Genomic DNA, 24,057 nt, shown 5'->3' with positions numbered 1-24,057 from the left:
TTCAATAATCTGCATTCAGTTTTCACAAAATATTAGTTGTTTTCATGCCTTTTGCACCATTTCATGCTTTTCATCTTCAGAAAGATCTTTCTTCCTCTCCATATTGCATGAGAACTGTGTCTTGCTTAATAATGTGGAACAACCTCTAAGTAGGGTTTCCATAGACCTGGCAAATTATTTTGTCTGAGATTGATACCAGTTATCTAAAAAGACATGGATAAATAAACAAACAAACATTTTCTTAGAAAAACTAAAATCTGAATGTTTATTCTACTGAAATCTTACTGATATGTCACTTGCAAAATAATTTGGAACGCAGTGTATGGACCGAAAACAAAACACATTTTTCTAAATATCTTCTTTTGTGTTCCACAGAAGAAAGTTGAGGAGTTGGAATGGTATGAGAGTGAGTAAATGACAGAATTTTTCATTTTTGTTCTCTTTAACTCACTAGACAAAGAATGTGGTGAGATTATGAAGATTTACAGCTATGCAAGGCGTTTGTTAGAAAGGCTTTCAACACCGCAGTGTACTAACCAAAGGATATTCCATGAGAAGCATGTATGATGCCAACATGAATACAGCACAGTTGTGATCAGTGTTAGTGATAAACTTGATTTAGGTTAAGTAAGAGTGTGTCACACAGTGCAATTACTTTATACTGTCTGCAAGGTGTAAATCTTGAGCTTCACTGTTGCTGGAAAACACTAGACCCAATTGAACCTGCTGTAATTGTGTATGTTTATGAGTACAGGGGATGAGATGACAGCAGACATTAGAGGTGTAAGCAGGTCTGCAGTATGAGCAAGAGACTAGCGATGAGAAGCAGAGCGAGGGAACTTTCACAGTGAATTTCTGAGACATTCCTACAGGTCACGACAGCAGCAGATGTCTGCTCTGACTTTAGATCCGGAGGAGAGACGATCATCCCTTGAATCTGATAGAGACAGAGAAAAGAACTTTTAGAAACCACTTGAAAATACTGACCACTTAAAAACCACTTGAAAAAACACTTTGACGTGGATACTACTGTTCAGATTTTTAAAAATGTTTTTATGTTGACCAAGGTTGTTTTTTTTTTTGTCAAAAATAACTGTTTTCTATTTTAATATATTTTAAAATGTAATTTATTCCTGTGATGGCAAAGCTGAATTTTCAGTATCATTACTCCAGTCTTCAGTGTCACATGATCCGTCAGAAATCATTCTAATATGCTGAGAACAAGAGTTCAAGAGAACAACATTTATTTTTATTTATTTTTACATATATTATTTGTATCAATGTATTTTTTTTACTGTCACTTTTGATCAATTTACCGTCTAAAAATATACTGAACCTAAACTTTTGAACAGTATTTCAGTGCGTTTGTGCCCTCAGTATTTGTTTCCACATTAAAAAGTTCTTCCCATACAAATATGACATTTGAGATCACATGACCAGCCAAATAATAGTATTATCTGAATATCTTCCATTGTGAACAGCATATTTAATGTGCATTCGGTAGCTAAAAATGGCTTCTTTTTTATTATTCTGCATCCACATCACTAGGTGTCAGGTCAGTATACGTCCAAGGCGCCTTATTGGCCACATATACAAAAAATGAATGAGGGCAATAAAAGAATATAAAAGAACACAGTACAGGCCCAGCGTAACCAAAATCACTCACCGACCACTCATCCTGGCCGATCTTGGAGCAGCGAACGTTCATGGGGAGTTTCCGTACAATGTCGTTGAACGTTTTTCCTCTCTTCCTTGTCCACTTATATTTGTCCATGGCCTCCGTGAAGGATAGGTTGCTGTATTTCTTAGGACTCTTAATCACAAATGGCCAAGTTCTTTAAAAAGCAAAAGAGATTGGTGTTTGGTGTAGTGCATTTACTTAATATCATTGATTGATTACTTTGATTGATTACTTTATTTCGAGCCATAGAAATAAAAATATTGTACACAGAAAGATGAATATATTGTACAGTATTATACATTATACCCACATTGGGTAAAGGAAAAAAACAAAAAAAACAAAACAACAACAAAAGAAAATAATTGAAATAATAGTATCTATAATATATTTCAGAGATGTTCACAGTTTATATCATAACAATACTTAAAGGGTTAGTTCATCTGAAAATGAAATGTCTGTCATTAAGTACTCACCACCATGTCGTCTCAAACCCTTAAGACCTTCATTCATCTTTGGAAGATAAATTAAGGTATTTTTGATGAAATCTGAGGGTTTCTGAAACACACATAGGGAGCAACGTCATTGCACCTTTTGAGGTCCAGAAAGGTAGTAAAGACATTGTTAAAATAGTCAACGTGACTACAGTGGTTCAACGAGAATACTTTTTGGGTGCAAAAACAAAACAAAAATAAAAACTTTGTTTAACAATCTGAACCGCTGTCATATGCAGTAGTGAACACAGTTCAGCACTTCTGTGTTCTACGCCAGAATGCCGACTCATTATTGGCCGGCTCCTGCGTTAGCATCATACTCATGCATTGTGCTGCTCATGTGTACAGCATCGGCCAATACTGAGCCGGTGTTCGGACGTAAACACGGAAGTGCTTAACTGTGTTCACTACGTCAACTGTGTATGACAACAGTTCAAGTTGTTAAACAAAGTTATTTTTGTTTTGTTTTTGGTGCACAAAAAGTATTCTCATCGCTTCATAACACTGAAGTCACATGGACTATTTTAACAATGTTTTAATACCTTTCTGGACCTCAAAAGGTGCAATGACGTTGCTGCCTGGTTCAGAAACCCTTGGATTTCATCAAAAATATCTTAATTTGTGTTCCGAATATCGAAAGTCTTAAGGGTTTAGGATGACATGAGGGTGAATACTCAATGACAGAAATTTAATTTTTGGGTCAACTAACCCTCTAAGTCTCTAAGTACAGTTTTGTGTGTTACATAGAGAATTGTGTGTTGTGTTTTGAAAAAAAAATGTTTTATGAAATTGAAAACTGTTGTATGAAGTTGAAGGCTGAGAATAAGTGTATGGTTTTGCAGATTTGGTGTGTGGTTTTGGTGTTTAAGAGTCAGGTTTCAGAAATTGTGTGACAAGTAAGGATTTTGTGTGAAAAAACTGTAAATTGATTGTTTTGTTTTACAAAACTGAATGATTTGGTCAGATTTTTGATATTGTACAGTAATTGCATGGAATCAGCAACCAGCACAATTCTTTTAAATGTATGCATTTGTGTTTCAGAGAAGAAAATCATACAGGTTTGAAACGGCTTGAGGGTGAGTAAATGATGACTTTTTTTTTTCATTTTTCAGTCAACTACTCCTTTAATATTAAATGCTTTACGCTTTGCTATACATATCAATGCAAATATCATAGTTTATACATTTAATGACCTTTATTTCAACTCCTCTTAGCAGTAATGAACTTTTAAAAATGATTTTTAAGGTAATAATTAAAGGTACCCTAGATTCAAAAATTGAATTTACCTCGGCATAGTTAAATAACAAGAGTTCAGTACGTGGAAATTACATACAGTGAGTCTCAAACTCCATTGTTTCCTCCTTCTTATATAAATCTCATTTGTTTAAAAGACCTCTGAAGAACAGGCGAATCTCAACATAACACAGACTGTTACATAACAGTCGGGATCATTAATATGTATGACCCCAATATTTGCATATGCCAGCCCATGATCGAGGCATTACACAAGGGTAGCCAGTATTAACGTCTGGATCTGCACAGCTGAATCATCAGACTAGGTAAGCAAGCAAGGACAATAGCAAAAAAAAAAAAAAAGGCAGATGGAGCAATAATAACTGACATGATTCATGATAATATGATATTTTTAGTGATATTTTTTTGTAAATTGTCTTTCTAAATGTTTCGTTAGCATGTTGCTAATGTACTGTTAAATGTGGTTAAAGTTACCATCGTTTCTTACTGTATTCACGGAGACAAGAGCCGTCGCTATTTTCATTTTTAAACACTTGCAGTCTGTATAATTCATAAACATAACTTCATTCTTTATAAATCTCTCCAACAGTGTAGCATTAGCCGTTAGCCACGGAGCACAGCCTCAAACTCATTCAGAATCAAATGTAAACATCAAAATAAACACTGTACTTACACGATTAGACATGCTGCATGACGAACACTTTGCAAAGATCCATTTTGAGGGTTATATTAGCTGTTTGAACTTTTTTTTATGTTGTTTAAGGCAAGTGCGAGCTCTTGGGGCGTGGAGCACCAGATTTAAAGGGCCACACACCCTGAATCGGCTCATTTATAATTATGCCCCAAAATAGGCAGTTAAAAAAATGAATTAAAAAAAAAAATCTATGGGGTAATTTGAGCTGAAACTTCACAGACACATTCAGGGGACACCTTAGACTTATATTACATCTTGTAAAAAAAAAGGTCTAGGGCACCTTTAATGTTTCTTACTTCTGTGCTACTTGAATGAAGACTGCATGTGAAAATACAGATATGAATTTTTAACATATTAATTATGGTACTGTTAAGCATATTCCCCATGATGGTTTGAGTGCCATAAATATACTGATCAAAGATTCTCCTGAGGGTCCATATCCTCTCAGTGAGCTTTATAGGGGTGTGTAAGTGTGTGGTGATCGAAAGACAGAGGGCGCTTGGGGCAGAGCTTTGAAACTAAATCTGTTTAGAGTTGCCAGGTCTTTTCCCTCACAATCCCCCTAATTCCAGCATCTGAGCACAATACTGTTCTGAGCCTCAGGGGGTCAAATAAACACACTCCACCAGCAGGGTCCTTCAGATGTTCCTCATTTTAGACGTACACACACACACCCACGTCCATCCAAAACACACATTCGCCTGCTCGCATGCGAAATCACAAACAAACATGTGCGGACATAACAAACCACACACATCTCTCTCTCGCTCTCTCTCTCTCTATACAAACTAGTGAAAGGAATCTATACAAAACATCAGCAGCTCAGCAGACGCCCACAGAACCTGGGATTTGAAAACACGCAGCTGCTCTAAGATGTAGACCTCCCTTAAAACTCATATGCTATATTATGTGTTTAGATTTATACCATGGTTGCATAACATCTCGAACAGCTAGTTCCACCTAAAATGAGACAAGAACTGCTTGTCTTTCTAGATGAGTTCTAGAGAGTCACTATGTTTGAATGCATTACTAATGCAGATACAACAGTGATGTTATGATACCCAGAGATGATGCTTTCCAATCAAATATAATGGTTAGCATTACTGGAATTTCAGAAACATGTATTTTTTTAATCTAAGCAATGAAAATCGCAAGAGCAGCAAACTAGATTTGATAACATCTGTCAGATGGCTTGTGGTTTCAAAGTGTCTTTCTTTTTTAGCTCTCTTAGAATGAGACAAACACATTTTATAATGACCATTCCAGATGTTCCAGTGGGGCGGACAAACAATTTGTACTTTCTGATGGGAGCAAGATGGCATGTCTTCTGGTAAAGCTCTTGTGCTGACATGACAGCAAGAACATTTGGATAAGTGAAAACATTTATCCTCACTTGATCATTTACCTACTCGGCAGGCCATCAATTAACCGCCGTTAATCTATTACGGGTCTGTGATAGTGACGCCAGTCTTATGTGAACCAAGTTGTCATTGGAAGTTCTTCCATTTCACACTATTGTCTCAAGTTTGTTCCATTTAACTAAACCTTTTGTCCTTGAACTTTCTTTCCATTGTTTTCCTCCCATTGCTTCTCTCGGTTTTCTTCTTATTAAGTTTCATAACCTACTCTTTCTGCTTAGTACTTGCTTTTGTTATTTCAAATTTCATTTTAAAGGAGCTGTAAGTGATGTTAGCTGTTTTGGAACTTAAACCAGATTAAAACCCAAAGTATTCACCTTATTTTTAACGTAACAGCTGGTCCAGCCATTTGCTTCCGGTCTCATCTGCTTCCAGTTATTTTAGCTGTAAAGAAACAGCTATGCTGCTTGATATTGTAATTTTTACTATTTTTTAAATGTTTACTGCACTTTGTTTGTTCTAGTTATTAGTGACTAATGAATCTGAAAATAGTTTACTTCCACGTTGTAAAATAAGGTGGATACTCAGGTTTTTGTGTGTGTGATGTAAATTTTGTTATTGGCCAACTGTATGCTCACACCCTAATTTTTCTAAAGCCCAAAGTATACATCAGTTTTGATGAAAAGTTGACAGTGTGTGTGAACACAGGTGTTCATCCATTATCTGTGCTATTTCTCTCCAGAAGTTATGACCGATAACTTTGTACTTTTTAAAACTAGTTGCTTGTATCTCTTAATTCTTTCACACAAGTGCTTGTTAATGTTTACACTAGTGCGTTTTCATTTTAAAACGGCATTTTGAAATGAAAACGATCTTCGTCTACACTGCCATTTTTACAGCGTTTCAGAAACGATCTGCGTCTACACTACACAACCGAAAACGCATGTCACATGACCGTTCATGCACACTTGGCATGCGTGTACAAGTTTAAACAGTAGCCTTTTGCGCATGTAGATAGCTGCAGTATTTAAAGGTGACATCGAACGTTTTTTTACAAGATGTAATATAAGTCTAAGGTGTCCCCTGAATGTGTCTGTGAAGTTGCAGCTCAAAATACCCCATAGACTTTTTTAATACATTTTTTTAACTGCCTATTTTGAGGCATAATTACAAATGCGCCAATTCAGACTGCAAGTGTTTAATAATGAAAATAACGCCAGTCTTGTCTCTGTGAATACAGTAAGAAACGATGGTAACTTTAACCACATTTAACAGTACATTAGCAACATGCTAACGAAACATTTAGAAAGACAATTTACAAATATCACTAAAAATATCATGATATCAAGGATCACGTCAGTTATTATCGCTCCATCTGCCATTTTTCACTGTTGTCCTTGCTTGCTTACCTAGTCTGATGATTCAGCTGTGCAGATCCAGATGTCCTGCCCTTGTGTAATGCCACGATCATGGGCTGGCATATGTAAATATTGGGGGCGTACATATTAATGATCCCGACTGTTATGTAACAGTCTGTGTTATGTTATGCCTGTTCCCCGGAGGTCTTTTAAACAAATGAGATTTATATAAGAAGGAGGATACAATGGAGTTTGAGACTCACTGTATGTCTTTCCATGTACTGAACTCGTTATTCAACTATACTGAGGTAAATTCAATTTTCAATTCGATGACACCTTTAAAAATGCAGAGTTTACCAAAGCCAGCAAAGATTGCAGTTCAGTCCCCATGTTATTGTTTATTTGGTCGTCAAGGATACGCAGAGCGAACCTGGGCAGCCACGCCATCGTTTTCAAAAATCTCTGTTTTGGTCCATTTACAGTGAAATGCAACCCTGGCGTTTTCTAACTAAAACAGGCTCTGCAGCGTTTTTGAAAGTCTCCGTTTTCTAGTGTCGAAAACACCGGAGTAGTGTACGCGACAGGCGTAACTGTAGCAAAAGTTATGCGTTTTTAAGCGAAAACACGCTAGTGTAAACGGGGACTCAGCCATCTTTGTTGTTCCATCTCATCTGTTTCTTTTTCAGGACACATGCAACTCTAGTTTAAAGGAGGTCTATTGAGCACACTATCAAATGTAGTATACATTAATAGGCTATGTGTTCGGATGTACGCATACGTTAGTATTCATGTCAAAACTGAAGTATACTTTAGCCACCGAATTAGACTATCCAAAACCCCGCCTTCAAAGATACCATTGTACTTGGAGCATGTGAATGGTGCTGTCAAATTTGACAAAAACAAGAGCAACAAACAGCAATAGCGCTTTCGAATAATAAAGTTACAATGGACAATTGCTAAATAAGGCTGGATATAGCAAAATGACTGACTGATTGGCTAAACAAAAAATCTACAGTCTAGTTTCAGGCTGTCACAGATATTTCCGGATGGTTATTACAGTCATTTCTTTCAGGTAAATGGGATGTTTTTGTACTGCTGCTGCATACTTCAGTGCCATTTACGATAAATGTGCTTATTCATTGTTATGAACTTAAGAAGCCCTTCTCTGAGGCGTTTTTTTCAGACTTACGTAACAGGCTCCTGGATCTCTTTGACCCCAATGAATCTGAGCTGGCCGGTAATTTCTGGTAAACTCTCACACCTGGCAAGGTTAACCCTGGGGTAGTACAGCAGATATGACAAACACATCTCATCCCGTGTACTAAGACCTCCCTGTAGAAAAAAAAAAAATAGATTCCACATTACTAGGGTCAAGACCTTGAAATACTACACTGACATAATGCATTTGAATCACTGTTACAGCCAAAGGCCTGTGACAAATTATGCCCATTACTGAGCAAAGCTGAACTGACATGCACAGAGCAGCAAATATATCTTGATCTCTCTAATATGAATCCAAAACACCAGTGATTTGGCTCTGATGTTTATGGATTGTGGACTGTCTACAGAGAAAAAGCAGCTCGGCTCAGCCTATCAGCTCACTGGCTTCATGTGTACGGGCAAACGTCAGCAGCTGGATCCATCTCCACAGACTTGCAGCTGTTTGCAGACACATTGTTTAGCCAAGAGCATGCAGACTTTCACAGACCAGCTGGAAAAAAAAACCCTGTTGTTGAGATTCAAAGACGTGTTTCTAATAGAGCTGTTCAGTTTGTAGTCCTAAAGTCTATAGTTTTAGTCTATTGTCGTACAGTTTTTAGAATTTTATATTTTAAATTAAATTTTAAGGTTTTTTTTGTATATGTTAGGGTACTTAATAGAGTACAGATAGAGTTTGCTAATAGAGTTGACACATTAGGACTACTGTGGTTGTGTACCTTACAACATGTAAAAGGTTGTAAAAGGAATAGTTCACCCAAAAAAGAAAAGTACATTCTTATTTTTTGTGCTAAATAAAATTGTAAAAATTATACACTATAAATACACTAATTAAAAGTATATTTCTACTTCAGTAGTACTTCAGTGCACTTAAAAAAGTATAATAAATACCACTAATACTTAAATTGATTTTTAGCGCATTGAAATAAAGAATATTATCGCAAAAATATACATAGTTTTATTAGCGTATTTCTTAAAAGTGTGCTTTAAAAACTTTAAAAATGCATATTATATAGTAATCCTAAGTTTAAATAAAATTGATTTAAATAAAAATATATTACTAATGTACTGGTTATAAGTGTACTTAAGTACACTTAATATAAATGCACTAATTAGCACTAACACTTAAATTGATTTTAAGTGTAGTCAGATAAAATAAACCAAATATACAGAAGTGTTTTATAAATGCATTACTTAAAAAAAAGAAGTACTAAAGAAGAATTTTTAGTATATTAAGTACAAAATTAGTGCACAAAAACAGCACGTTTAGTACATTATGAAAGTGTACTAAGTGTACTAAAATAAAATGTATTTTAGTCCACTTTTTTTTTTTTTTTTCACCTGGAGACCTTCATGTTAGTCCAAAACTGTCTGGTATAACTGTCTTTCTTCTGTGAAGCACAAAATAAGATAATTTAAATAACGTATCGTTTATGTTCCACAGAAGAAAGAAAGAAAGTCATAGTTTTGGAAAAACATGATGACAGATGATGACATAATTTTCATTTTTGGATGAACTATCCCTTTGTTGGAGAACAAAATGATAAAGTTTCAAGTAATATTCACCACAGAAATGTCTTACTCATAAATCAAGAAATGCTATTTTAATATCCCATTAGAAATTCCCAAAGGAAGCCATGGGAAATTACCGCTCGGGGTGGCCTACAAATCAATCTTGACTGAACAGCTCTGTTACAGTTAACTAAGGTTTGCTATTATCCAGGATTAATATTATAAATAATTCTGTATATGACACACATCTGTACAATTGTTGTTAAAAAAACAAACAAACAAGACTTCACAAGCTTTAATCTTACCCAGGTCATGTTCATTCTGCCTTTAGTATTGTATCTACATTCAGTGATTAGAGAATCCCCCTGGTGACAGAATAACAGGTCTGTTAACACACGGATAGTAAAAAGGGAATTACAAAAAAACATTTGCTTATCTATTATGCTCACTGTTGTATGCTGGCCAAAATGAATATATCATTGAAACTTATTTGAGTATAAACCGTTAAAACCTCGCTGATTGTTATCACAGAACAGAACAGGATAACAAGTCACAACTCACACATGAGTCACCTCTTGCCTGTGGGCCCTTTTAAATAAATAGACACCAGTCTTACGGTGTACGGTGTGCACTCTTTATATGTTGAATTTATTACACCACTCTTAGGTAATACAAAGTGCTCGGATACGGCTGAGACACTTGAGCGGATAATGATAATTGCTTTATACTTTACTACTAAAATACTACTAATCCCTCAGATATAAACTATAAACCCTGAGAACAGTGTAAAGACTTTAGTTGGAGTAAATGCCATATTTAATTTGACCCAAATGAGACTTTGAGGGATAAAAGCACAGTCTGTTCACTATATCAAAAAATTAGTAAAGCAAACTGTGAGGTTCACTGTATTTCTGGTGATTAATGCAACACATCAATTTCACCCTCAGATGGAGCAATGAAGATTATGAAACTGAAATGGATTCTGACTGACCGGCAGGATGATCCTCTCCTGGCTGAGCGGCTGGAACTCCTGGAAGTTGAAATCAAACTGATCATCTGAGGCAAGTGGCTGAAGCTCGACCTGCTGGCGGAAGTGTCTGGTTCTGATAGCCCGTCCTGCCAGGTGAGCATGGAGCAGAACTGCAAACACATGAACTCCACTGGGCATCTCACTGTCTAATGACTTACAGAAAGAGAGACACATGTTATACTCCTTTTTTTGTGTGGTATCGGTTTTGAGAAACTTTAAAATGTATGGAACTAATAAGACATGTTTATGTTTTTAAAGCAAACTAATACTTCTGTTCAGCAATGTAGCATTTAATTTGGTAAAAAAAAAAAAAAAAAAAAAATGTTGGAAATAATTGTTTTCTGTTTTTATGCACTACTGTTTAAAAGTTTGGAATCAATGCAATTTTTTTTTTTTAATAAATTAATACTTTTATTCAGCAAGGATGCATTAAATTAATCAAAAGTGACAGTAAAGATTTTTATAGTGATACAAAAGATTTGTACTTTAAATCAGTTCTGTTCTTGTTCTTGTCCTTGAAAAATGCATCACAGTTTCCACAGAAATATTAAAGGTGCTAAAGAGGATGTTTTGTTTCATACATTTTTGCAATATTACTTAAAACTGTCTTTACTAACTGATAAAAGACTATTTATTAGGTGCACTGAAAGGAATAATATTAATATACATCATCTGTGCATGAGGTAGGGCCTTAAAAACATCAGCCAATCGTTTACGCGATCATCGTGTAAACGATTGGCCCTCTGGCTTGTCAATCACTGCCATGACGTTCCTTGTGAGAGACAAGCGCGGCAGCGCGCTCCAGTAACTTTCCACACTGGGGACAGGAGTCTCCAAAATGTTTTTGTCAGGAGACAGGAGTAACAACTGCAGATTATGAGTTACCTGCGGTGAGTCCGACATAATGAATCCACTAACATGACACAGCGAATGCCGGTGGTAAACACACGTGTTCCAATACTCGTGGCACGAGTTTTGGGAGGCGTTCCCTCGAAAGGAGGGGGGTTGTTCTTACGCATGCGATCATTTCAAAAACTCAGTAACAGTCTTTGGTTTCTCAGTCGACGAAAAGATCCTCTTTATCACCTTTAAATTCACTTTAAAATGAAAATTAGCACAAGCTTTACTCACCCTAAAGCCAGCCTATGTGGATATGACTTTCTTCTTTCTGATGAACACAATTTGAGTTATATTAATAAATATCCTGACGCGTCCAAGCTTTATAATGGCCGTGAATGGGACCAACGAGTATGAAGCTCAAGAAAGTGTATCCATCCATCATAACTGTACTCCACACGGCTCTGGGGGGTTAATAAAGGCCTTCTGAAATGAAGTGATGCATTTGTGTAAGAAAAATACCCATATTTAACAAGTTATAAAGTTATAAACAGACCGCTTTCCGTTTTCAACTTACATTTTTTTCTCTCCATAATTTGAATACGGCGTAGGATGTAGCGTATGCGTTTTGAAATGCGAGAGTTTTACGCTTTCTTTATAAGATGAATATTATATCATATTTTTCTTACACAAACACATCGCTTCGCTTTAGAAGGCCTTTATTAACCCTCCAGAGCCATGTTGAGTACGTTTATAATGGATGGATGCACTTTCTTGAGCTTCATACTCGCTGGTCCCATTCACTGCCATTATAATATGGATATTGGATACGTCAGGATATTTATTAATATAACTCAGATTGTGTTCATCAGAAAGAAGAAACTCAAATACACCTAGGATGGCTTGACGGTGAGTAAAGCTTGGGGTAATTTTCATTTTAAAGTGAACTAATCCTTTAACCAGCTGTTCTCAACACTGAAAATAAAAAGAAATGTTACTTGAGCAGCAAATAAGCATACTAGAATGATTTCTGAAAGACCAAGTGACTGAAGTAGACTGGAATAATGGCTTCAGAAAATTCAGCTTTACCATCCCAGGAAAAGTTATTTTAAATTGTATTAATATTTCACAATATTGCTATTTTTACCATATTTCATCGCATAAATGCAGCCTTGGTATGCATAAAATACCTCTACAATAGCATTTATTTATATAAGTAGTCATTTGTAAGTCTTTACTGTAATTTAACGCATCCTGGTGAACAAGAGTATTGATTTCTTTCAAAAACACTCTTTCATATTGATTCCAATTGTCTGAATGGTAGTGTAGCTATCAAATATCATATTATAAAGAGTAAATGGAGTGTAACCACAATAATTCCTGTGTTTTTGCAGTCCCACCTCCTGGAGACACTCCTGTGTGCAGTGTCCTTCTGTAATATAATCCTGCATGCCTGGGGGCAGCATGTGGTAGAGACTGACCCACACTCCTGTCTCGATGACCCCAGCATCATAGCGCCTCAGGCTGGGGCTGTAGTACAAACGCAGGCCTGAACTGTCCACTATCCCTGTGATGAGATTAAAACTCTGAGCAGCTCTGAAGTTTGTGGCTTGACCAACCTGATCTCATGGGAAAACTTAACTATGTTACTAGGTGGCGATTTCACATGAATTTGTGAATTAAACAAAAACATGATTTTTCGGAAAAAAAAAGCAAGCATGAAGGTCCCCCCCCCTAACCCCACCCCCAAACATACCCGTCACCGGGGCGAGAGCAGATCGTATATGAATATATATGAATAAGAATGTAGGCATTCATACGCCATCAGTTCACCAAAACTTAAAATAGTTATGAATTGCCATAAGATTGTGTTTGCTCAATCATTACAAAAAAGCTCATTATTGATTGGCTGAAAATCATTTAGTATTACCATGGAGACTATATTGATTATTTTATGCACTAAGTAAGGTCACTAAGTATGGCAGGTTTGGCCTTAAACTGTTCAAGTGTTACATAAAAACAGATATAACATATGGTACCTCTTTGTAAAGATGGGTTATCAAAGTGAATCTCCATCTGCACATAGACTGGATCTATTGAGGTTCCTATAGACATTCCAGCATGTGGAGGATAGGTGAAGCCCTGCAATACATAAAATAATTTCCATTCAATATTTGAAACTATCATTTACTTTGAATTAATATGAACTTATGAAATGACTACCTCTCCCCCAATAGCCCAGGCGAACAGGACGGTTTCGCAGGTGAAGAAGGAGTCTGGCATATTTGGATGGTAGCATTCATGTCCTCTGTTGATCTCACTCTTGTTCAGATTGCTGTCGCATTGGTAGAGCAGAATGTGATGAACCAGATTCTCATGACCCTTCTGAATCAATGGCTCTATCTGAAAACACCAAACATAATATGCAAAGCAGGGTCGTGCGCCACTCAGAATTGAATTGAGAATACTTTTGAATTTCGTTCATTTCTGAGTTTAAACTGAGGTAGCAAATGGTGCAGAATAGTTTGAATTTAAGGAATTAAAATAATATTAAATTCATATTGGTTCCCTTAACAGTACAGAAAAACCTTAAGAAGGACTAATGTACTATAAAATGTATTTCTTTCTTTCTTTATTATTAGTGCATTTATATCATTATAGATTGAACCTGAAAATTATATTATAAATGTCAATATGTATGTTAAACAATGTGGTGGACATTTTTTGTTACTGTTTGGTTTTCTATGTTAAAGATTTGACAACTTGTAAACTACTTATCAGAGAATGAACAGACATAATTAGCCAAAATTATTGATGTTAATATTTATATTTTATCTCAAAATTCAGTAAATTTGTTACAACAATTCAAGTTCCAGTTCAACAATCCTGTTTATGGGTATGGCAAATTCTTACATAAATGTATTATTGTACACTACCATACCAAGTTTGGGGTCTCATATGCTCGCCCACACTGCATTTATTTGTTAAAAAATACAGTAAAAACAGTACACTCAAAAAAATGAACTTTCACTGTTGTTAGTTTCACTCAAACCACCCTTGTTCACATTACTTAAAAAACTCATGTAACTACATGAACGTAATTTAACTGCGTTGTTTCTACTAAAACTGAGTATTGTCAGCTTTACTTAGTAAGTGTTTGTTCAGTCAACTTAACATTGCTGTTTGAAACGCACACATTATTGTTGACATAACTAACTGTGCAGTGGATCCGTAGTCCCCAGTATGCTTTGCAAGGGACTGCATTAGGAGAGTAAATTTAGGGATTAAAGTGTTATTTTATGTGTTTTTCAGTAAAGGGAAAGATGTTGTTAGTTTATGTTAGTGTTTAATGTTCAGTTATGTTGGACATTTAGAGTAGTTTCTGTAATGTTTTTGAATTTTGTGATTACCATCATGCAGAAAAATGTCGCCTGTGTTTAGGCTGTGCGCAATCATATTCGCATGCTTATAGGATGAAATTCCTGCTCTCAATTCAATTGAGTTTGTTCAATAAGTTATTTTTTGAGTGCATTTTGGGGTGAGGAGCTGCATTCTGATTCTTTGTATCCTTTTTATTTAAATGATTATTAAAAAAAAAAAAAAAATGTGTTCACCTTACGTAATCAACATAACATTATTAAGTAAACTGCACATATAAACGTTATGTAACAGTGACATTCAAATGATTTGTATTTAAATTTTGTCAGCTTTATTTGAATTTCTTTTGTTCATTCAACTAAATCGTTTTTTGTACAAATTACTCAATATTGTTGCGTGGAACCACTTGACGCTTATTTTTTAAGTAAATCCAACAATTCATTTTTTTGAGTGTACTATTGTGAAATATTATTGCAATTCAAAATAATTGTTTATTTTAACATATTTTAAAATGTAATTAATTCCTTTGATGTTAAAAACAAAACCAAAAAAAATGGTGAAATTAAATGCAATGAAATAGATTTGAAATGTTATGCAATTTTTTTTTATATAATCCAAAACAAGAACACTTTACACTACACATGCTGTTCTGAGCTTTGATAAAGGGATCAGCCATAAAGATTTGTTAAAAGTAGGTTATCTTTTTCACTCGCTCTCTCTCTCTCTCTCTCTCTCTCTCTGTGTGTCTGTGTGTGTGTGGATTCTTGAGCTAAAACTAGCTCGGATATCTTTGGAGTAGGAAGTGGGGGAATTTAGAATTATTTTTCTCCTCACAGTGGGCTTCTTCTGTCGGAACTGGAATTCTAAATAAAAGCACTTCCAACAGAGTGAACTGTGTTCTCTCTTCCAGGGGCATCTGCCTGAAGCAGTGGGACCCAGGGCCAAACAGTGGCTGAATAAATATTCAAACATTCCTTTATTTCCCTTCCACCTCCTCTTTTTTACCCATGGGGAACTATTTAGTTTGAGACCCTAAAATCTAATGAACATGTTAGTAGTAGTATTCTATTGTAACAGCATGTCTGATCCATCCATCTACTGTAAATCCATCACATATTCAGCTCCCACCATCCATATGATGCTATGTTGTCATTATATTGAACAGTTTGATTTAACGGACATGGCTGCATTGATATTAACCAAAACGTTGCTATGAAAGATGCACTTTTTGTTTAAGTAACACAATTGTGTGTTATGTCATTGAGAAGACACTAACATCACTTACAATCATTCAAAAATGTTGCGCCACATTTTGTAAACACACACTGTAAACCCGAATAAGTAGGCAAAACTATCAGTTGCCTCAAATTTTTTAAGTTAAAAAATTCAAAGTTTAAGTAAGCAAAACTGGCAGATTTTTATTTTCTATTTTAATTGTTCTTAACTTGAAATGTTTGAGTACATATTCATACATTTAACTTCAAATTATCATGTATCCTCAATGTAAACATTTTTATTAGTGTAAACTTAGTGTGCTAACTTGCTCATTTGCCAACATTTTAACATGAACTCTCCCTTTCGAGGAGATAAATAAATAGAAAATAGAATAAATAGAAAGAAATAGAAATCCCAGCCCAGTTTCCGTTAAACTTAAGTTCGTCTAAATTAAAAGAAATAAGTTAATAAAACTCAAAACAATGAAACAGTTCAGTTTACTTGAAATATATCAGTTCTGTGAACGTGAAAGCAAACGAAAGTGCTAAATACTCATAAAAGTTAATTTAAGTGAACTCATTTGTTTAATTTAAGTTTTTCAACTCAAACCAACTCATTATTTTGAGCATTAGGGTTTACAGTGGGTATTCTGATAAAATGCTCATCACAGAGCCCAGAAAATTAGCTAGATGACAAACATTTGTGACAATTACTACAAGCACATTCCTAAATCAAATATGGGTTTGTATATTTTGCACGAGGCCAGTTATGCATTTATTGTTAGTATCATCAGCAATGTGTGCGTGCAATCTGTTAGAGCAAATAAACTACCTTTTATTTGGGATCTTACTGTATAAAGTACACCCAGACAGCCTCTTCTAGCATCACAGAGTATGAGGTTTAGCCTGAATAAGGACAGTGACAATATCGCCTGAATATAGACAGTGAGAGCATATGTCTGGAAAATCTGCTCCTGTTTCACAGTTCAACATCTGCTCCATGAAACTGAGAAGGAACAGAGCAGGAAACATCCAGACACTGCTGTGGTTATAGGGCAGCTGTTGGCATCACAGCCTGGAGCTTCACAAATACCAGACTATATGTAGAGAAGACAGGAAAAGAGGGTGAAGAGGGGTCAGCAATAACTATTGACTTGTTGGTTTTTACTGATTTGTGTTCAGTTGGTGTTAATGAGAGGTTAAATTGAGACTAAATATAATATCTAACTCAAACATGGTCCATTTACAGTACATAAGTGATATGACAAACTTTATTTTACAATTTGCTCCAGCAGTTTTTTGGTCATTTAGAACTGCTTGATTTAGGCCATGACTAAAGGCTGTATGCCACTGGCTAGTGAATGCAAGCAAGTGTATGTGTGCATTTGTCTGTATGATTCATCATCCTGTAAAACATGGACTACTCAGGTCTATTCACTGTAGAGTCTTTGTATCCAGCACACTACATGCTGAACATTGCAGCAAACTACAGTAAATGGCTTGCATTCATACTGCAAGCTGCTCATTTCTGCTTATGTTTTCGCTAAAAACGTGGAGCTGTAGCCATAGTGATGAATTCATGGAGATGAATGCATGCCTGTGTTTCCACAGCTGAATTTTACATAGACACAAACTGGTGACTACAACAATTAAATAAAATTAAAGGTTAGTGCATCTGAAAAATTAGCCTGAAAGGATGAAGCTTAATTGTAGTATTTTATCATGTGATTAAAGTACCTATTCTGCCTTTAATTAAGTAAAACTTGAAAAGCTTAGTTATGGGAAGACTCTTTCATCTGGTCAGAGAGTATAATTTCAGTAACGCGTCTGATCTACAAATAGCAGCTGCAAAAGACATTAATAAGCAGGTGAGACATAAAATAGAAGCGAGGGAGACAGAGAGACAGAAAGAGATGGCAACCGGCGTAGGTGACAACAGCAAAAATAAACTGATGTAAAAACAACCAATATGAGGTAAAACATACCATGTTTTGAAACATGCATGTGGAATCTAATTTATGTTTTGAATATTTTCAAGAAAAAAAAAATAGTATCTCACTAAGTAACTAACAACAAATGTAGCGTGACAGTAGTTGTCATGAAAACTGTCAGTGTTTGGCATGGTAATGGATATGACAATGTTAATATGTTTGGATGGAATAGATCTGCTGCACTGCTGCTGCTCTTATGGCTGTTGCTGCAGAGCAAGTACAGGACTTGCTACTTCCAATACATACACAGACACGCTGCTGTGAGCAAGTAAGACATGCTGCTGCAACAATATAACATTTAAATTACCTGTAGCAGATCTACACAGGTGGAGATGGGGAAGGTGGAGGGTTTCTGAAAAAGCACTGCAAACTGCTACAGCAAACACTGACCAAATATTTAAAAACTGAGCTCATTTGCTGCTGATGCAACAGCTGTGCTCCATAGAGAATGATGTGGTTGCTAACAGATTGAGTTAAGGACCTATCGGCCTACGCCATCTGGAGTTTCATGACAGAACTTTGTATTTCAGTTATTTTCATAATAATAGCTTTTTCTATAGCTATGGGGGAATAATCAAACATGCTTAGCAAAGCAAAGCTCATCCTAAATGGTCCTCTTTCATATGTAGCATTTTCATGTTATGAAAAATCATTATAGTGTACCTGATCATCTACGTAAATAAACAGATTCACAAAAGTGATTCACCTATTCGAGTCCCTGTTTTATATTTCGACTCAGTTATGTAAATTAGAATGATTTTGTCATATTTAGTGTAAATGTATCTCTTCAAGTTTGATACTGTCAACATAAAACTCATCAGTGTTGGGGAATATATATTAACTTCAAGTGACCAGTAAAGTAACGCATTACTTTTTGAATTTACAACAAAATATCTAAGTTACTTTTTCAAATAAGTAACACAAGTTACTTTTTCACATTTACTGACTGACAGCTCTCCTGTCCCCATGTTGAGAGAAATAGGGTAAGTACAGAGGTGTTGTGTGGGCTGTGTGAACATGATGGCTATTGTAGTTCTAGACTAAATGTGAACATGCATTTACTCATCTCACTTGTACAAAACATACAGTATTCCTCAAAATGAATAAAAACAGTGAAATGCAATCTCAGAATTTTACGCAAACCTGTAATAATTAAATATATTAAATTACACAAATATACTTTATGTATTTAATCTCACTTTATTAACCAATGTCTTTGCTGCTGATCTCAAATGATCCAATTCAACCAAACATGTACTAATAATCAAAAACTACTTTATATTAGATTTAGAAATAAGAGTGTTGAACTTCCTTCTCCCGTATCCTATTCTTCTTTAATCCAGAATGGCAGCACAGCTGAAAGGTTTGTTTGAGCTGCGCCCTCTACTGTACAGGCGTAAATATGTATTTCCTTCCACTTTAGGCTTACTCAATACACTTTTGTTGTGAAAGGGCCTTAGCATTTGCCAGAAATAGAACTTTTTGCTTTAAAAAAACAAGCAAGCCCAGCCCAGGTGAGAAAAAGTAACGCAAAAGTAACGTAACACATTACTTTTCATAAAAAGTAACTAAGTAGCGCAATTAGTTACTTTTTCTTTAATTGTATTTTTTTTTAAACCGCAGTCAGAAGAAAATGCACAAGCTTCATTAAAGCCCATAAATGTAGGTACAGTAGAAGTTAACTGAGAAAGTAAAAGGTACATCACAACAGGGAGGATTTAATTGGCAATAAGTAAGCCTATAATTTTCTGTAATAGTTATCTCATCTATGGATTAAAACATGACTTAAATGAATGTAAGTGTTTTAAACATTATAATTTCATTAAGATGGGCATGCTTTATGCTTTAGTTTTATTACTCACTCTGATTACATGATGCTTCTTCTTCAATTCTGGAAATCTATAGATCTGACACCAGTATGTTGTATCCTTATGAGGCACAAGAACCTGAACAAAAAATGTTTACAAAATTGTAGGTTTGCACAAGTCACAAAACAGTTAAACATAGCAGTTAGATGGCAACAACCAGCAATATTCCATTGTGGACTGGATAGTGTGGACTTCCAGCTTTTTATTAATCCCATTTCCTGTTTTTTCCCTATTCAATGCTGAGTATTTGTTATGAGGTTGTAAATATGTACACTCTTATAAAATCTGGTGTTTGGCAGTATCCCACAGGCATAAAAGGGGCCTTGTTTTCATAGAAAATTCCCAATCAGCAGGCAAAGAGTCTGTATTTTTAAAAGGATTCATATGTAACCACAAAACCTTGACATTAAGGACCTTGATTTTTAAGCATGCACACAAACAGACAAAACGGTAGGCATAACACTGCCTAAGGCTAAGCCGATCTATGTCACTCTTAACTCATCAAACGCTCCAGCAGTCTGCTGCATGCACTTTCCTCACCTCCTCATTTTGAAGGTCAAAGAAAGCTGTTCCTGCTGGGATGCTGGAGCTGCTTCCAGGGTTGAGTAATCGCAGACTCTTTCTGCCTCTGTTCATCCCATGGTAGACTGGTCCTGACACTCCCACGTCCTCTGCATGGAACGCCCAGATCACTCTCACTGTACTGCCCTGGTCAGTGACAAATTATGGGTAATTGTACACTTACTGGAAGTGCAAGAGACTTCTTATATAAGTAATTGAGTTTTGTTGAACTCCTCAACAAAACACCACACTATAGTTTTCCCCTGAACAAAAGGCAATTTGCTGACATTATAATTACAACCCGAGATCACAGATTTGGTTTTGGTGCACGCTCCAAAAATTGGATAAAGAGACCCTGCCACTGAAAGCTGTTTCTTTTAGACTTATGGAGCCAGATGTAATGATGCATGTAGTTGTCAAACCTACCGTAATGACTTTGTCATTGTCATCACAGGTCTGGAGGTTTCTGCTGAAAGCCAGGACAGTATGTGTGCCATTCTCTCTGCCATACAGCAGCTTGTAGCTCTGCAGTGGATCTTTGTGGACCTTTCTGTTTGAGTCTGTAAAGTAGTCCTGAGCAAAATTAGGAGGAACCAAGTTAGACCATCTCAGGTTTGCATCTTTTAGGTTTTGATGTAGTATTGAGATCATGTGAGGAAATCCTTTTGGTTTTGGTCTGCTCACATGTGATAACCTGTTATCAAAATGTTTGGTCAGCTGCACTCACAAATGTCCTATTTTTGTCCAATACATTCAGACAGAACTATGACTAAGTTTTGGAACAAAAGCAGTCATGACTCATGCTTACAAAACTAAAATGTATAGGTATAAAAGAGCCTTCATTAAACAATGCTGTTGAATAGCCCTGTGCTGAACACTAATCATAAACATCTAGGACTATTGTATACGGGTCATTGATGAATAAGGTTTTTAAAAGTGCAAAAAACCTCCTAGAGATATAATTAATTTTTAAGTTTTATTAAGTGTTAACAATGAGATTATGTGGTTTTTATAATTAATTAACACTGCTTTTGTCATTTTTTACAAGACGGACAAAATTTGTCACCAAAAATGTAATTCGGTTAAACAAAAATTTTGGTTATACCAAATGACGATATTTTCAAGCAATGCTAACAGGCTGATATCTAGCTAGCTAGCAAAAGGACAATCAAACATATTATTTAGTACAAGTTTTTAAAATATTACAACATTTTCCATGTTTTATAGCAGTTGTACCGAATGACGCGACGTTTCGGGACATGCGTATGAGCAAATGAAAACATGAATTTTCAAATAGTTAAGAGAGAGTTAGTTACTTTGCTTTACAACCATGTAGTCCTTTGCAGGTGTTTGAATGATATCACATCCTGTCACATGATATTGAATGCATGACTTGATCCAAAATGATCCCTTTATTTTGGTTACTCCGAATGACATCCATGAATTTCTTTTTTCTAGACATTCTTTCTCATAACAAAGCAATGACTTCTACACATAATTTTAATACCATTTTGCACTATGTTGATATATAATGTTATAAAATCATGCCAAAATAAAAAAAAAAAAACATATACATTTATTACATTTTAAGATATTTTAATCACAATTGAATTGGCTGTATTGGCTTCAATAAAAGCGATCTCATTGTACAACCTTACATACTTTGGATGTAATATCTTTGTTTTTTATTATTATTAAGGCCTTTGGACAAAAAAAAAAAATGACCTGTCACGCCATTGACAGCATAAAGTTAGACACAGCTGGATTGAGATTATAATGTGCAGAGAATATGGACAGCTGGTGTGGATGTATTCAAATACAGCCCTGCTTGCATTTGAAACTGTGTGAATTTTGAACAGTAGTGTCTGTGCAAGCACTGTCTGATTAAAAACCAGGTCAAAATAGGGCAGCTGATTATAGTCAGGTCAGTGGGTTACTGTTGATGATCTCATCGCAATAGATTTCAGTACACAAAAAACTATATCACTGCAGACAGTGGTCTTTAATGTTGCACACACTCTTGATAATTATGTACGGGTCATTTTAAATCTAAGAAACATGCATAGAGTTTGTAAGATTCCCATTTACTGTTAAAAAAAATAAATAAATAAAAATAAAAATAAAAATAGGGAAATCAAGTAAAACTGACAGAAACTGTAACAATATATAATCTATATTGTTTTTACAACCACTACCAATACAGATGATTTTACAACGAAATGCAGAACAGTTTATTAATTTTAGTTATATTTCTTCTTTATTGACACAAATACTATGTCTATAACTATTAATTTAAAATGTCCATATGAGAACAAATGGCTGTAAATATGCAAAAATTATAGCTACATTACATTGCCTCTGAAATGTGACCAGTGTTGTTACATTCACAGTGGCATTATGGCATAGTAAAACAAATGAAAGTAAAAATAAAATCAAACTGATTTGACTGTTTTTAAAACTTTTTTTTTTTACTTTATTTTATTTTTTATTTTTACATAAGGTAAACGGATGGAAGCAAATATGCTAATTAATCAATCCAGAACAACATTTACAGTGGCCAAAATGCAGCAGGCTAATTTTAAACTGTGAGTCAGTCATCTTTAACTGTATAATCAGAGATGCATTCACACCCAAAGGTGCGTGCACACTTACCAGCAGATATGGACTTCCGTTGAGCACACCACCTATCACGATATCAGACGAAGACATAGCACCGGTCGGTGACAAACCGAATCCTATATATCCCGTCGTTTCCACTTCTACTTCAAAAGTTATCGAGGACTCGTCAAATCCCCACTTAATGTTGTATCTCCCATCCGCATCTAGGGCAGCTGAATGAACGAATCGTGTCCCCTGTGAGCATGTCGAGCAGAAGAGTGAAGTTAGGAAAACTAGAGCGCAAAGATGCTGATTTTCAGACATATTGAGTTAAATCGCAAACAACACTGACAGCACTCAAGGACGCTTTTTATCCATAGAGCAGTTTATGGAAATATGTAACTTCCGAGGGCAAGAGTGTTTGTTTGCTTTGGTGCATTGGAGGCGAACGATCCTTTCAAGCGCTGGCAGCCTCCCACCGCTGAACTGTTGGAACTTGTGTGATTTGATTTCTCTTTGATGTGGAAAGACGTGTAGAGCTGAACACCGTGACTATGAGCGCGCGACGCGACAAAAGTCAAGCAGCTACAGCCATACAGCCATTTTAATCAATACACTGTTAAACTAGTGTAATGCTTCATTTCTGAAGTTCAAGTACCAAGTGAAGAATCACTTGAATGTTGGTGACTTTGGGTTCATATAAAATCCTACTTCATTTTTCTCTGCTATATCTTCAAATGTAATTATAACAATTAATAACCTAAATAATTTCTTCATCAGTGTGTGGAAAAAGAGCCTTGAGCCCATCTACACTTCAGAATATGGACACTTCCCTAATATATTTAGTAGGCCTATTTAAAAGTAGTATTTAACCAAGGGGCCAGGTTGGGGTCTAAACAAACTTAGGTGTGTTTGTGTGTGTGTGTGTGTGTGTGTGTGTATTCTATATATAGTCAACTTAGGCTATTTTGGATCATCAGTCATGCTCTGTAAACACTGGCTGTCACAGACACG

At 35.6% G+C, this 24,057-nt stretch overlaps 1 protein-coding gene across 1 annotated transcript; it reads right to left on the bottom strand.

Annotated features, from left to right (window-relative positions):
* Positions 1 to 448: 448 nt before the first annotated feature.
* moxd1 (monooxygenase, DBH-like 1) lies at positions 449 to 23,367 on the bottom strand. The gene is made up of 12 exons (XM_067382969.1): positions 23,098 to 23,367; positions 20,872 to 21,018; positions 20,425 to 20,592; positions 19,879 to 19,962; positions 13,657 to 13,836; positions 13,473 to 13,575; positions 12,834 to 13,000; positions 10,558 to 10,749; positions 9,872 to 9,931; positions 8,026 to 8,168; positions 1,667 to 1,835; positions 449 to 937 (listed from the first exon to the last, which is right to left on the bottom strand). Exons 1-12 carry the CDS (start codon positions 23,365 to 23,367, stop codon positions 776 to 778), a joined length of 1,845 nt encoding a protein of 614 aa, XP_067239070.1. The 3' UTR covers positions 449 to 775.
* Between the last annotated feature and the right edge of the window lie 690 nt (positions 23,368 to 24,057).

The sequence above is a fragment of the Chanodichthys erythropterus genome, chromosome 4 (genome assembly GCF_024489055.1).
Source record: "Chanodichthys erythropterus isolate Z2021 chromosome 4, ASM2448905v1, whole genome shotgun sequence".
Lineage (NCBI taxonomy): Eukaryota > Metazoa > Chordata > Actinopteri > Cypriniformes > Xenocyprididae > Chanodichthys > Chanodichthys erythropterus.
This window is presented reverse-complemented; position numbering and strand designations above follow the sequence as displayed.